General features: G+C 41.2%; 1 protein-coding gene across 1 annotated transcript in view; it reads right to left on the bottom strand.

Annotated features, from left to right (window-relative positions):
- Positions 1-16,294, bottom strand: part of MROH9 (maestro heat like repeat family member 9) — a 49,013-nt gene that overhangs the window by 16,289 nt on the left and 16,430 nt on the right. The window contains exons 6-13 of the mRNA XM_066363827.1: positions 16,045-16,149; positions 13,911-14,046; positions 8,388-8,434; positions 7,358-7,507; positions 5,066-5,220; positions 2,872-3,028; positions 1,671-1,810; positions 595-735 (exon numbers count right to left, since the gene is read on the bottom strand). Of these exons, the coding sequence (XP_066219924.1) occupies positions 595-735; positions 1,671-1,810; positions 2,872-3,028; positions 5,066-5,220; positions 7,358-7,507; positions 8,388-8,434; positions 13,911-14,046; positions 16,045-16,149 (1,031 nt within the window). The remainder of the gene's footprint in view (positions 1-594; positions 736-1,670; positions 1,811-2,871; positions 3,029-5,065; positions 5,221-7,357; positions 7,508-8,387; positions 8,435-13,910; positions 14,047-16,044; positions 16,150-16,294) is intronic.

Here is a 16,294-nt window from a genome sequence, read left to right as displayed (position 1 = left end):
ACCAGGAGCCCAGAGACCAATGGGAATGAACCTTCTGGGTCTGCCACAATTTCCATGGCCTGTCTTGTCAAGACCATATATCCAGGTTCTTGACCAGCAGATCTGATCCCTGTGATCACAAGCTTGCTATTTACTAACAGGTTGCCTAGAGAAAGAAAAATCTTTGTAGGACAAGAAAACCAAAATGTCTCTTCCATTGTTCTTTCCCAAATTTGTCTCCTTGAGCACTGGCTTTTATCAAACCTCTGTCAAGAGGGAGCACAGCAGTCGCTGTCTGTTGCCTACTGAGCAGGAGACACGAGCAACAGAGGAAAGAGAACTCAGATTCTGCTTTAGTTGTCTGTGTCAGAAAGGGAAAGCTGTCATCTGGAGAGAGGGAAATCAGATACAAGGACAAGGAAAGGAAAATTTATCCCAAAGTGCAAGCCCCTCCACATAAGTGGAGAAGTAGGAATCACATGACAATTGACATCATGAGGAGAGATTTGGAAGTTGGAGTGGATACTGATCGTGTTCCCACGTGGCCTCCCCAAAGAAAGATGGAGAGGGTGGGACAGAGCCCCAGGGCCTGGCACAGACAGAGCCCAGCCTTACTTGGCAATGAGGCAGATCCTTTGGTGATGGTCAAACAGCTCCTGGGAGTCCTGGTTCCAGAAATGCATTCTCTTTAGAGCAGTATCCACCTGCTGCAGTCCGGAGCAGTTCAGCAGAACTCTCAGGGCGTCCTGGGCATAGCTAGGGCCCCAGGGGAGAGCTGAGTCATCACCTGACCATGGCCTTCACAGAACCAAGTACATGGGGTCCACCTTTTTATGCTGGGTTGGGGAAAGGAGATATTTAAAAGGAAGGAGACCGCTAAGGGATCTTCCTCTCTCTTGATTAACGGGACACGGGATGTGGGCCTCAGCTGAAATTGTAGCATGTACAGCCTAGGATTGATTCCAGAGCAGCTTCTTAACAGTTTAGTAGCAAAAGATGTTAAATGATGTAACCACTTGCTCAAGCTGTCTGTTGATGTTCTTCCTTGGATGCTTTAAATAAAGAGCACATATTCTCACTTACTTGGGTATGCTTGGAAGACAGAGTGGATTAAATATCTGAGGAGGACTGACTGTGTTGTCCTGTTCTGCGTGGCCTAGAAGTCCATGCTAGATGAGTGCAAAGAGCAGACAGCTGGGTCCAGATTTTCCCAGGCAGCAGCAGGGCTGACTGTCTTCTCTGGGGCAGAGGGAGGTGCTGCCTCTCACCCAATATAGACCGACTAAGCACTTGCTCTTATGAGCCCCAGACCACAGAGCCTTGGGGCCCGTCAGAGAGCTCAGGGCTGAGCCTGACTGTGTCTGTGTCTGGTGTGGGTCTCATGCTGCTGCCTGCGCTCCCCCCAACCCCGCCTTCCAGTGGCCACCTGTCAGTCAAGGAGAAGCCGTGTCCCATGGAAGTGGTGTGTTACACACTGCACCCACACTCAGTGAAGGTCCCAGCCAACTTCTAGGTACTCAGGGCAGGGACTTTGCTGAAGGCATTCCACCCTTCAGAGGAAGGAAAACTCGAATAAACCAGTGCACCGCGCTTGGGACTGTGAAGACTCCGCGTGACCCTGAGGGAGTCGAACAGGGACGGCAGGAAGCTACCCCTCATTCAGTCTGAACGAACCCCTGCCAGCTTACAACAGGCACTTCTCCATCACCAGCCGCATGCTGCTGCTGTAGGAGGCATGGAACATGAGGGCCATCAGGAGCTGTGGGAAGAACTGGCTCACTGCTTTCTTGTAGGAATCCATGGGCAGCAACGTGCACAGGACCTGGCACGCCTGCGGGGGAAGGAGAGTCAGGAATGTCACCATCTCTTTCTGGAGCCAGCCAGGGTGGGTGGCAGAGCCCCCCTACCCCCACTTCCGTGAAGGAAGCCTGAAGCAGGCGTGTATATTCCTTCACCTGATAGTGGCTGCTTTGAGCCAGGAATGGGCCAAGCATTCCATGGCAGTGAGCTCCCAGAGCACTAGGGGCAACACTCCCTGCCCCTCTGTCTCCCCCATCCCCACTGCCAAACGGGCAGGAAGCAAGCTGGTCCCTAGGGGGACACCAATCCTGAGGCCCCTGTCTGTGGCCCTGAAGACTAGTCCTACCTATAACCAGGTCCTGCCTGCGCTCAAACCATCCGGGGCAGTAGGATATTCACGGAGGCGGGCCAGCTCACTAACACAGCTTTCGCCACCCTGACTGGCCACACCAGAGAAGCACATCTCACAGCCTCATGTTGGTGGAGCACTGTCCATTTTTTTCTCTATCTCTGTAAGACTTGAATTTACTCCCAGGAATGGTGGTTTTGGTCTTTAGGTATGTGATGATGGACACAAATGACATTAGGCCTTCAGTGCCTATAAAAGTGTGTACGATTAGCTGGGGATTGCTGTCTCCTACACTGTCACCCTTGCTCAATTCCATCCCTACTGTTTGTCCTTGCATTCGCTGACATACCAGATGAGCTCCCATCACTGCAGGGCTTTTGCCCTTTTCCTTGTCTAGAACCCTGTCGCCCAGATACCTGTAAGGATCACTCCCTCACCTCATTCAGGTCTCTGATTAGATGTCACCTCTGCAGAGAGGCCTTCCTGGACCAACTCACCTGAACCCTCCCTATCACTTTCTTTCTGCCACAGCACTTTGCCTCTCTTCTAAGCTTTCTATCATCTCACAAATGACAGTTTTTGGTTCGTCTGTGTGCCTCACCAGAACATAAGCGTCATGAACAGGGAGTAATAAACATGTGTTGGATGCATGAAGGAGAGCCAGACTGTTAAAGGAAGCATGCGGAGCCCAAGGGCAGACAGGAAGTTTCCCGACCAGAAAGACAACATCACGTGTCATTTACCGCCACGGGCATCATGTTGGTATCATCGAAGGAGAAGCGCCTTCTGTCCGTGCTGTTCTCCCCAGGCTTTCCTTTCAGTATCAACAGGATTGTCTCCAGCACGTGGGGGGCCACTCTGGACTCGGAACCGGCTGCATCATACATCAGTTTCAAAGTGCTGCAAACACAACCCACCGAACGATGAGAATCGTGCGTTCCTCGTGTCCTACTTAACCGTGGGACAGGAATCAGAACCGTCTTGGTTTTACATTTTTCCATAGCAAAAGAGACACTGTAGAAAAATCTGGAACAAGCTAATCCCATTTTCAAGTGATCCTGTTGAGTCCTTTGTCTTTGAAAACAGAGGAAACTTTGCAGTAATAAAAAGTCTGCATAGCCTGCAGGTTGGTTTCCCATTTAGATGTCTGTTCAGCTCAATGTCAGGAACCGCTCAGCTTTCTGCTTCCCGCCCCCCATATTCTGTCACCCCCCCCCCCCACTTTGTGATCTGGTTTGTCTAGGGATCATAGAATATTTAGAAACTGGTATGGAAATACTAATTAACATGTAAATAAATACACCGGTTGAAAAAAAAAACCCAGGTAAAAACTAAATTAAAAACTCATTATATAAATTAAAAGATTAGAAAATTAAATGTAAAGTTAAAAAATTGAGCCTGACCAGGCGGTGGTGCAGTGGATAGAGCGTCGGACTGGGATGCCGAGGACCCAGGTTTGAGACCCTAAGGTCTCCAGCTTGAGTGTGGGCTCATCTGGTTTGAGCAAAGCTCACCAGCTTGGACCCAAGGTCACTGGCTCGGGCAAGGGGTTACTGGGTCTACTGAAGGCCCGTGGTCAAGGCACATATGAGAAAGCAATCAATAAACAACTAAGATGTCGCAACGCGCAACGAAAAATTAATGATTGGAGCTTCTCATCTCTCCGTTCCTGTCTGTCTGTCCCTGTCTATCTCTCTCTTTGTCTCTGTAAAAAAAAAGAAAAAAAAAGTTAAAATATTGAAATGAATGGCTCAGAGAAGTGAGTCATTTTGCCAAATGTCCCACATTTAGTTAGTGACATGGGTGTGACCAGAAGAACCCTGGCTTCTCAACCTCCTGGCCCATGGCTTCTTTCCCTATATACCTGGCCCCTCTTCAAGATTATTCTTACTACTGCTCGTCTTACAAAACTGCCACGTACCTCTGTGCTGGTGCGCTCCTGCTGTCTCGTCAGTTCACCCTGGGTTCTGAACCCTGTTGCTCAGCCTCTTTGCATTTGGGTTCCTAAATGCGGGCCTGGTCTCCCGGCACATGGCCAGACCCCGTTCCCTAGAACCCATTTCTCAACTGCCCCTGCCTCTTAGAACCATGCTTAACACCGCACGGACACAAAATCTCCCAGCCCACGCCATTCCCTTACCTCCTGGTCGTACCGGTGACTGATCAGGTCTTCCTTCTGTTTTTCTGATGTAGCTTACCTCCTAAGCCTCACCATTTCTGTCTTACTTACTGTTGCACAAGACCTGCTGGGGAATATTTTAATTAAGGTCATCCAACTCTAATCATCTTGCTTTCTGTACCTCCTCAATGCATGTTGTTTGAGCTGGATTCACTGGACTGTGACCTTCCACCCACGTGGGCATGTTTCCTCTCCTCAGCAAAATGCTGGAAGGTTGGTAATATTTACATATGGTGGGTGCTTAGTTCTTGAATGAAGAACACTGAGACTTAGGAAGATGTTTAGTTTTCAGGGATTTTTCTCAATTTTCTTACTGAGTTTTAAGCTTCCTAAATAAATGCAGTCCTACTGTTGGAAAGAGAAAGTCAGTCATAGAATTAGTTGAGCATTTTGCTGATCTCGATGCCCTTTCACAGACATTAACTCATTGAACCCGTGTGGCAGCTTTATACGTGAGAAGAACTTCATTTCACAGAAGAAGAAACTGAGGATCAAGGAGTTGATGAAACTTGCATAGCTGGAACAGAATTCAGATTCCTTTGTTTCCAAAGCCTGGATCCATGCCATAATACCACTTCCTGCCTTTTACACCATTAATGCTAGAGAAGTAATACCTTCCTTTCCATTGCACAAACTATAGAAATGGAGTGATGTCACTCACTGATCTCTTCTAATGTGCCTTCAGACCTGACATGTCCAGGTCTGTTTGACTCTGGACACTGTGAACAAACCCTTGTGGAAGGGTGCGGGGGCCTTACTTGTCTGCTGGGACTGGGTAGTCCATAAGCTGATAGATGACCTTCTTTGGTGAAGTACATGTCAACAACGTGATGATCCGCAACATAGAATGCTTCATAATGTGAGTCGAGTTCCCACTCAGTTCCTTGTAAATAGCATCCAGAATCTTAGACACCTGGCAAAAGAATTCACAGGTCAACAGGGGTTTCCTGCTCCATAGTCCCCTGCTAACCCAAGGCCTTTTGTGGACTTAAGAATTCAGCCCTTCTCAGAGTAACCAAGGCAGCAATGAACACAAAAATAAACAGTGGAGAGCTTATTTATACATGTGACCACTCAATGCAAAATGTTTATTTGTATGGGGAATAAACCTATCTGTGCATTTGATGAAAAATACCCATTTTTAGAAAAGGTTTATTTTGGGAATGTAGATGACTTTATTATGTAAGACATATAAGGTAAATATAGAAAACATGTAATTCAAAAATTTTTTAAATTTTTTAATTCTTTTTAAATTTTATTTATTTATTTATTTATTTTCCTGAAGTTGGAAACGAGGAGGCAGTCAGACTCCCGCATGCGCCCGACCGGGATCTACCCGGCATGCCCACCAGGGGGCAACGCTCTGCTCATCAGGGGCGTTGCTCTGTTCAACCAGAGCCACTCTAGCGCCTGAGGCAGAGGCCATGGAGCCATCCCCAGCGCCCGGGCCATCTCTGCTCCAATGGAGCCTTGGCTGTGGGAGGGGAAGAGAGAGACAGAGAGGAAGGAGAGGGGGAGGGGTGGAGAAGCAGATGGGTGCTTCTCCTGTGTGCCCTGGCCGGGAATCTAACCCGGGACTCCTGCACGCCAGGCCGACGCTCTAATTCAATCGGCCAGGGCTAATTCAATCTTTTAAAAAGAAAGTCAGAATAATGGAACAGAATCACAATGCAGCTATATACTTTTTTTTTTTTTTTTTTTTTTTACAATTGAAGACTTGAATCTACATACTGAACAGGTGAACTGTGTGTTGGAGGCCCAGAATAGTACACACTGAATCATAATCTTGAAATTTCTATTTATGGGCTTCATTTTAGTTTTATTTTTACCCCTTTTTATTCAATCCTGAATAATAGGAGTACTAGCTAGACCTGGGAATCTGTCTCAAATCAATGCTTATATAGTCAACATCAGATTTAATGCACCCAGATCACCTTACTTTTTATTTAAAAATACTCCTTAGAAATCGTAAGCTGAAAAGTTGAAGTACATTAATAATTTGTTGTAATTGCCTCATATACAATTCAATTATCTGTGCACAATCCTTTATTCCAAATGAAAGAAAAAAAGTGAAATGTTAAGTAGCACATTCTTCCCACCATGTATGTGTCACAGTGAACATGAAACGGGAGATGGTAAACCATTATTCTCTGTAAACTGTGGTGTGTAGTAGTTCCATGGGAAATCAGAATGAGGAGAAGATAAGCACTTGGGTGAAAGTGATAACACAGAAGGCAAGAGAAGGATGGGGAACCCATGAATCCTTTTCCATCTTTTCATTCTCATCAATAAGCTGAAGACAGTGAACGTTAATGGAAAGTGTGAATGATAAGAAGTGAAATAAAAGCAATCGAGTTGCGTGTAGTATTGCCACTCCTCCAGTAAGAATGAAAAACCTGCATGTAAGAGGTATGCATTGCGGTATTTTGTTGAGTTAAATGCTCTTCTATTGACGTCTGTAATTGGCATTGCAGAATATGACTATGGACGGTAAAATTCACACTAGTAATTTAAAATTTTAGTTGTTTTTTTACTTAGAAAGACTACATAGAAAAAAAAATCACCATGATAAATTGGGGGAGGGAGAGAGAGACTGTGGAGGAAGGAAGAGAACTTCGTGTCTTTGTACAGTTAATGGTACTTTTTCCTTACGTTTTGAACAAGATGCCCCACATTTAGTTCTGCATTGGTCCCGCAGAGCAGGTGGCCAGCCCTACAGCAAGCTGTGGGGCCTTGAAAACGTTGCTTAATGGTTATGAGGATGATTTCAATTATAGCTGTACTATTTTATTGTTGTTAATGTGTTTCTTTTTAAAATCTAAAGCAAATATGGCAACGTATGTATGGTATAAGTGGTGGGTGAAATGTTCATTATGTTATTTTCTAAACTTTTCTGTATGCTTGAAACATTTCACAAAAATGCCTCCTTGAATTAGTGACATAATGATGCAATGGCAAGGGCTACATGTGAAAAGAAGTAGCTATATGTAACAACAGGAGCACTTTAGAGGGCACACTGTGGGCCCCCTGCATATCATCAAGTGTCTTACCTTGGTGACCTTGTGGGAGTGGTATTCCAGAGTCTGGATCAGCGTGGTGGCCGCCTTCTCTGCAATTATGTGATCAGGTACAAAGAGCTTCAACAGGAGACTCCACACAAAGTCAGTCAGGAGGGATGGCAGTAAGATATGTCCTATACTCTGAAACCAAAAGAGAGCCATGACCCGGGGCCTTACCTACATCAGCCTACCCTCCTTTGTCATGGAGAAGCTGCAGGACTAAGCAGGGCCATGTGCTTTTTGTGGGCTCTAGGCACTTGTGCTGCTGTAGGCCTCTTCCTCCATTAAAAAAAATGTTAGAAATTATAATTTACAATTATGTTGGTATTAAGATGGCTATAAATTCAAGCTAAATTATTATTTTCTTCTTCTTTTTAAAGCAATGAAAACATTTTCATCTGGGTGAGTCAGCTCTGAGGGCAGGTCAGGTAGAGGTAGAAAACCATAGCATTCAATTTCAGAGGAACTGCAAAGTACTGATTTTACCCCAACTCGGCTACTTCCATGTGTGAGTCATTGTAAGCTCCCTTCAGCTTTGGAAATGGTTTTGCTCAGGTCAGAAACAAGTGTGATTAGTCAAAGAAAAGGAGGATAGGGTAGGAAAGGGTGTGGCCTTTTTCTCTTTCCCAAAGAAGGATTAAGAAGGAGGAAGAGAAAAAAACCACATGTCTGTGAGTGGGTTACAAAACATACAATTCAAACAATCCCTTTTTAGAGTTAGGGGACTATCCACGGACTGTAGACTATAAGCTGTGAGCAGGAACTACATGATTATGCATTTCTCAATTAAGAAAGATGGATGAGCCATATCTTCTTTTGTGTGTGTGTGTATTTCTTGTCTTTATTCCATATATATATGTGTGTGTATATATATATATATATATACTGAATGCTGTTACATTGTGTGTATACACATATGTAAAACAAAAATCATTAACATATAAATTTTGTTGAAATGAATTATCACAAAAATAATAATACAAATGAAGCAAAAGCCATAGGATAAAACAGTCTGTGTTACCTGAGTAATTTCAGTGCTGTTTTTTTTCAAGATGATGGGTTGTAATTCTGCATCAGAATCAGAAGACAGGATGAAGTCACTCCTATGCTTTATGATTTTATTTTGTACAATATCCTCTGTAAGAAAGAAAAGTTTGTTTTCTTTTTGCCTTATCCCTCGTTCCTTCTATGATATCACTACCAGTGTTTCCAGTTTTCTCTTTGTCCCAGTTCTGGCGATAGAAAGTTTTCTGCATATTGAACGCCCTAGATATAGTTTGGTCAGATAAACTATGTGACTGCACTGACCTAAAGTTTATCGAGTGTTTAGGAGAGGCTTCTGTGACATGAGTGAAGAACAGAGATTATTTTAATAGGTTGGCCAGATATCAGTACATTCAGTCCTCACATGCAGTGTTGGGGGCACTTGGAAAGCCACTGGGGAGGTGGTGTGGGGGACAGCAGGCTGAGTGGCAGTTCACAAGGGCTGTGGGTGGGGACAGCAGGCTGAGTGGCAGTTCACAAGGGCTGTGGGTGGTGTCGCAGGAGGACTGAAAGCCTTTTCTGCATCTATTGATAAGATCATGTGGTTTCTGTTCTTTGTTTTGTTGATATGGTGTATTATGTTAACTGTTGAACCATCCTTGAGATTCTGGGATGAATCCCACTTGATCATGATGTATTATTTTTTTAATATGTTGTTGTATTCAATTTGCTAGTATTTTGTTTAGTATTTTAGCATCTGTATTCATTAGAGATATTGGTCTGTAGTATTCTTTTTTTGTGCCGTCCTTGCCAGGTTTTGGTATGAGGGTTATGTTGGCCTCATAAAATGTGTTTGGAAGTATTGGTTCTTCTTCAATTTTTTGGAAGACTTTGAGTAGAATAGGAACCAAGTCTTCTTTGAATGTTTGATAGAATTCACTAGTATAACCGTCTGGACCTGGACTTTTATTTTTGGGGAGGTTTTTAATAGTTTTTTCTATTTCTTCCCTACTAAAAGGTCTGTTTAGGCTTTCTGCTTCTTCTTGACTCAGTCTAGGAAGGTTGTATTGTTCTAGGAATTTATCCATTTCTTCTAGATTGTTGAATTTAGTGGCATATAGTTTTTCGTAGTATTCTATAATAATTCTTTGTATATCTATGATATCTGTGGTGATTTCTCCTCTTTCATTTTGGATTTTGTTTATATGAGTTCTTTCTCTTTTTTCCTTGGTGAGTCTTGCCAAGGGTTTGTCAATTTTGTTGATCTTTTCAAAGAACCAGCTCCTTGTTCTATTAATTTTTTCTATAGTTTTTCTGTTCTCTATTTCATTTATTTCTGCTCTGATTTTTATTATCTCCTTTCTTCAGCTGGTTTTGGGTTGTCTTTGTTCTTCTTTTTCTAGTTTCTTAAGGTGTGAAGTTAAGTGATTCACTTGGGCTCTCTCTTGTTTGTTCATATAGGCCTAAAGTGCTATGAACTTCCCTCTTATCACTGCTTCTGCTGCATCCCAGAGATTCTGATATGTCGTATTGTCATTTTCATTTGTCTGTATATATCTTTTGATCTCTGAACTTATTTATTCTTTGACCCATTCATTTTTTAAAAGTATGTTGTTTACTTTCCACATTTTTGTGGGTTTTTTCCCTCTTTTTTTTGTAGTTGAATTCTAGTTTCAAGGCTTTATGATCAGAAAATATGCTTGGTACAATTTCGATTTTTCTGAATTTGCTCATGTTATTTTTGTGGCCCAACATATGATCAATTCCTGAGAATGTTCCATGTGCACTAGAGAAAAATGTATACTCTGTCACTTTGGGATGAAATGTCCTGTAGATGTCTATCATATCCAGGTACTCTAGTGTTTTGTTTAAGGCCAATATATCTTTATTGATTTTCTGTTTGGATGACCGATCTAGAGCCGTCAGCGGTGTATTGAGGTCTCCAAGGATGATTGTATTTTTGTCAGTTTTTGTTTTAAGGTCAATAAGTAGTTGTCTTATATATTTTGGTGCTCCTAGGTTTGGTGCATATATATTAAGAATTGTTATGTCTTCTTGATTCAGGGACCCCTTAATCATTATGAAATGACCATTTTTGTCTCTGAGTACTTTTGCTGTCTTGTAGTCAGCATTATTAGATATGAGTATTGCTACACCTGCTTTTTTTTGGATGTTATTTGCTTGTAGTATTGTTTTCCAGCCTTTCACTTTGAATTTGTTTTTATCCTTGTTGCTTAGATGTGTTTCTTGTAGGCAGCATACAGTTGGATTTTCTTTTTTAATCTATTCTGCTTCTCTGTGTCTTTTTATTGGTGAGTTTAATCCGTTTACATTTAGTGTAATTATTGACACTTGTGGGTTCCCTATTGCCATTTTATAAATTGCTTTCTGTTAGTTTTGTGTCTTGTTTGATTCTTCTCTTTTGTTTTTCTATCCTTTGTTTTTGTTTGGTTGTATTCCATACTTCGTTCCTCTGTTGCTATCTTTTTTAAGTCATGTGCTTCTGTGGTGATTTTTTCAAGGGTGGTTACCATTAAGTAATGAAAAGGGTTCCTACCATGTTCATTGTAGTACACTATCTTATGAGTACTTCTGCACTCTATTGTCCTTTACTACTGTTAATCTCTCTCCTCTCCCCCCCCTTTTCTTTGTTTTTGTTGTCACAGTTTAAATTTGGTTTTATTGTGTTCTTCTTGGAGCTTTTACTTGTGGCTTTGTTTTTTTTTTTGTTCTTTGTATGTGATTTGAGAACCCCCTTTAGTAATTCCTGGAGTGGGGGTTTTCTGATGATAAATTAATTCCTTCATCTTTTCTGTATCTGTGAATGTTTTTATTTCTCCTTCGTATTTGAAGGATAGCTTTGATGGGTATAGTATTCTTGGCTGAAAGTTCCTCTTTTTCAGGACTTTAAATATTGGGGTCCACTCTCTTCTAGCTTGTAGAGTTTCTGCTGAGAAATCCGATGATAATCTAATGGGCCTTCCTTTATATGTTGTGCTCTTCTTTTCCCTGGCCGCCTTGAGAATTTTTTCTTTGTCTTTGGTTTGTGCCAATTTCATTATGATGTGCCTTGAGGTAGGTTTGTTGGGGTTAAGAAAACTCGGTGTTCTGTTTGCTTCTTGAATTGAGGCTTTAGTTCTTTCCACAGGCTTGGGAAGTTCTCAGCTATTATTTGTTTGAATATGTTCTCCATTCCATTTTCTCTCTCTTCTCCCTCTGATATACCTATTATTCTTATGTTAGTCTTTTTGATGGAGTCAGACAATTCCTGTATGGCTTTCTCATTATTTTTTAATTTTTGAGTCTCTTTCTTCTTCTCTCTGTTGTGCCTCAAGTTGCTTGTCTTCTATTTCACTAATCCTACCTTCTATCTGGCCTGTTCTATTAGCTAAGCTTGCTACCTTGTTTTTCAGTTTGTGAATTGAGTTTTTCATCTCTGTTTGATTTATTTTTACAGTTTTAATTTCCTTGGTAATATATTCTTTGTATTTGTTGAGTTGTTTTCTTTTTTTTTTTTTTTTTTTGTATTTTTCTGAAGTTGGAAATGGGGAGGCAGTCAGATAGACTCCCGCATGTGCCCGACTGGGATCCACCCAGCATGCCCACCAGGGGGCGATGCTCTGCCCATCTTGGGGCATCGCTCTGCCACAATCAGAGCCATTCTAGTGCCTGAGGCAGAGGCCACAGAGCCATCCTCAGTGCCCGGGCAAACTTTGCTCCAATGGAGCCTTGGCTGCAGGAGGGGAAGAGAGAGACAGAGAGGAAGGAGAGGGGGAGGGGTGGAGAAGCAGATGGGTGCTTCTTCTGTGTGCCCTGGCCGGGAATCGAACCCGGGAATCCCGCACGCCAGGCTGACGCTCTACCACTGAGCCAAACAGCCAGGGCCTCTTGAGTTGTTTTCTAAGCTCCTTAAATTGCCTTTCTGTGTTTTCTTGTATAATATATCTCTGAGTATTTTTAGGATTTCTATTTTAAATTCTCTGTCATTTAGCTCCAAGTTTTCCAATATATTAAATTTTTTCTCCATAGATTTTTCCTCATCTATTTGTGCTACATCTCTGTCTTTTGTATCCATGATATTCGATTTCCTTTTCCTTAATGGCATCTGAGGGTGGTTTTGTTGATAGTACTTCATGTTCAGTGTGTGGGACTTCTAGACGCTCCAAGGATAGATTTTTCTGTCTCTGGTTGAAGAACTTGTTGAAATTTTGGGGAGATTTATCGGTATCACTCCTCACGGTGCCATTTCTCGGACGTCACTCCCCATGATCCATTTTTAAAAAATACTCTATTCATTTTAGAGAGAGAGAGAAGGGGGAGGAGCAGAAAGCATCAACTCCCATATAAGCCTTGACCAGGCAAGCCTGGAGTTTCGAACTGGTGACCTCAGTGTTCCAGGTCAACACTTTATCCACTGAGCCACCACAGGTCAGGCCCCATGATCCATTTTTAATTAGCTTTTGTACATGTATGAGATATAGCTTAAAGTTCTTTTTTTTTTATCTGTAAGTAACCAGTTTTTAAAGTTAAGTTTATTGGGCTGATATTGGTTAATAACATTAAATAAGTGTCAAGTGTACAGTTCTGTAATACACCATGTTTATACTGCATTGTGTGCTCACCCCTCACAGATGTCTTGTTTTTCTCCTGTACCATATGAAATAACCAAATTCTTAGACATCCTTGATTGTAATTTATCCTTTCTCCACTGAATTGCCTTTGAAACTTGGTCAAAATTCATTTGACCATATATATGTGGTTCTATTTCTGGACTCTATTGAGCACAGTGTTGAATAGAAGCAATGACAGGGCCTGTCCTTGTCTTTTTTCTGTTTTTTTTTGTTTTTTGAAAATTATTCACTATTTCACTATTAAGTGTAATGGCAGCTATAGGTTCACTCCTTAAATTCCATATGACATATTGTTATATCATGGTATATTGTTATTTTTGTGTATTGTAGTATTTGATTTGCTAATCTTGTTAAGAATTTTTGCATCTGTGCTCTTGAGAAACATTGACTTGTAGATTTTTATTTTTCTTGTAATGTCTTTACTTGGTTTTGGTATCAGAATCATGAGTTGGCAAGTATTCTCTTATCTTTACATTTCTGCATGAATTTGTATAATTTCTTCCTGAATGTTTGCTGAGTTTTCTTTGTGCATCTGGAGTTTTCTTTGTAAGGAGGCTTTTAACTACAAATTCATTTTCTTTGTGAGATATAGAGTATTCAGGTTATCTATTGTTTTTTGACTGAGCTTTAATAATTTGTGTTTTCAGTGTGTCTAAGTTGTCAAATTCACTGGCATAAAGTTGTTCATAATATCCCTTATTATTCTTTTAATGCCTATAAAATTTCTAGTGACATCATCTCTCTCATTCTTAATATTAGTACTTTGTGTCTTCTCTCTGACTTACCACTCTGATCTTCTCAAAGAGTCTGCTTTTAGCTTCATTCCTATTCTCTTACTGTTTTTCTGCTTTCTATTTTTGTTGGATTTTTCTCTGATCATAGTAGCAGACTCTTAGTATCCTTTAGAGAAGGTGATGATTCTTTCTTACCCTTCTGATACTGTGCAATGCAGAGGAGGTAGTACATTCCCTTGGACGCTAGCTGTTGGATGGACAGATCATTGTGGGAACACAAAAGAGACAGTTCTGCTGCCAGGACCCCCAGACATGGAACATGCACATTTATCTAGTGTGAAACAAAGTAGAGAAATATATTCTAAGAATGTAACTCTGAGAATAGAGAAGAACAGAATAATTCTTCATTGATTTGCATCATAGAGATACAGAGATCAAGCCTGTGAGAAGCTCAGCTTTTAATATATTAAAATATTTTAAATATTTTATTTATTACTAATATTTTTGATTTTTTTGTTTTATATGCTTATTTCCTCACACCCATTAATTTCACCAACCTAGCCCTCTTTAGAAGATATTATTTAAAGAGAAAGTTAATGGTAAAGCTTGATGCTTCTACTACTATGAGCTCTTACTAGTTTCCATGTTCTGGAAAATGCTGGTCTGCTTCCACCTGGTGGCATTTAGCAAACATTGCAGAACAGAGTGATCACTATGCCCACTTGGCTTCTCAGACAAATCTCAATGATAGATCGGAACACTGATGTGTGAGAGCCTTCTGCTGCACGTGTGAATTTACACATCTGCACTTTCACAGTGGAGGGTTGGGCTGTGTGTGGGGGACAATGGACTTTACAACTGTAACCGAGAGAGGCTGGGTATCCACAAGAGAGAGACATATTCATAGATAATTTAAAAGGCAGGCAAGGATTTCACTCAGGACATAGAAAACCCTAGAAATATTGGAAATTTTGAGATACCTATTTCTTCTCCACCTGAGAGGAAGCTATGGAAAAGTCTGAGAACACCCCAGTGTGTGTGAAGGTGGGAGGAAATGGGCACTCCAATATTCAAGGAATGCAGACTGGAGGCCAGCTGGGCATCACTCAACTCTCACCTCCTCATTCTTTCTGATCTGTTTCCTTTCTAAGTACATATAAGTACATACATACCTACACAAAGATGACCATTTTAGTACTGTTTGAAGTGGAGGGGGAAAAAAACCCCTGAATATACTAAACTATTCAGTTGAAAAATCCATCAACTAAAGAATAGTTAAGGAGGTTATAATATATTAGAGTTATGGAGTATATGCTGTGGTTAAAAGGATGAAACAAATCTATAAAAATACCTGTAGGACATATTGTGTATGAAAAAAGAAAATTGCAGAACTATAGGTAAATATGAAGTAACCTCAGTAAAGAAGCAGTAAGGGACAAAGTTATATGTCTCCATGTGTGTATGTGGGAGTCTGTTTGAAAGCTGCTGGGCAGACCACCCATCACTCGACTTGGCTATGGAGGAATCAGGGTAGGGAGGGTAGTGAATAAAGACTTTGGCTATATCTCTAGCATGTGTTAATGAAAGTACTCAAGAATCACTTGTATAAATTTAACATAAATGATGGTTTAAAAATATGATATAAGAAGGAGAAATAAGAAGCCAAGTAGGGATGGAAGACTTTATAAGGTTACAACTAACATTGATTGTGGTCTACAGAGAAGTATCGAGACAGTGGGCAAAACCCTGGTTTTACCATACTCATACTGTTGGTGTAAAGCAGTGGTAATCAACCTGGTCCCTACTGCCCACTAGTGGGCGTTTCAGCTTTCATGGTGGGCGGTAGTGGAGCAACCAAAGTATAAATAAAAAGATAGATTTAACTATAGTAAGTTGTTTTATAAAGATTTATTCTGCCAAACTTAGTGAAAATCCGACATAAAGCACTTAGTAAGTGATTATTATTATATGCTTTAACTTGCTGCAACTCTGCTTAATAAATTTTATAAAGTAAAATTACTTCCCTACTTTATAAATCACCATTACTGTGGAACCAGTGGGCGTGTAGAAAATTTTACTACTAACAGAGATACAAAAGCAGGCGGTAGGTATAAAAAGGTTGACTACCCCTGGTGTAAAGCATGAGGCATCTTAATCAGTTGATTGAGTAATTCCACTGATTGACAAAAATTCTTTCCTAAGATCCCAACCTACCAGCACAATCATACCCAGGAGGCATCTAATGCTCTCAAAACCCACGTCTTGGAAAAGAGCACTAGAGAAACACCTTCTTCAGAAGCAAGTGGCCAGAAAGTGTGCTGTGACTTACATATCCCGTGGCTTTCCTGGATGCATAGTTTAGCACCCTGTTGATGGTCACCATAATTCTCTTCTGCAGGTAGAAACTGTCTTCATGCATCCACACAATCATTTCCTGTTGAAAACACAAGAGCCATCCTAGAATCATGGTGTTTTCATTTCCAAAGCAGAGGGAACTTGGCCATGTCAAGGGGTCAGCCACGGTCTGTGATTATTTCACACCTAACCTATATTTATTAAAAGAACAAACAATGCCTGGC

Source organism: Saccopteryx leptura, chromosome 2 (genome assembly GCF_036850995.1).
Source record: "Saccopteryx leptura isolate mSacLep1 chromosome 2, mSacLep1_pri_phased_curated, whole genome shotgun sequence".
Lineage (NCBI taxonomy): Eukaryota > Metazoa > Chordata > Mammalia > Chiroptera > Emballonuridae > Saccopteryx > Saccopteryx leptura.
Note: the sequence above shows the minus strand (reverse complement) of the source record. Positions and strands in the feature narration are given on the sequence as shown.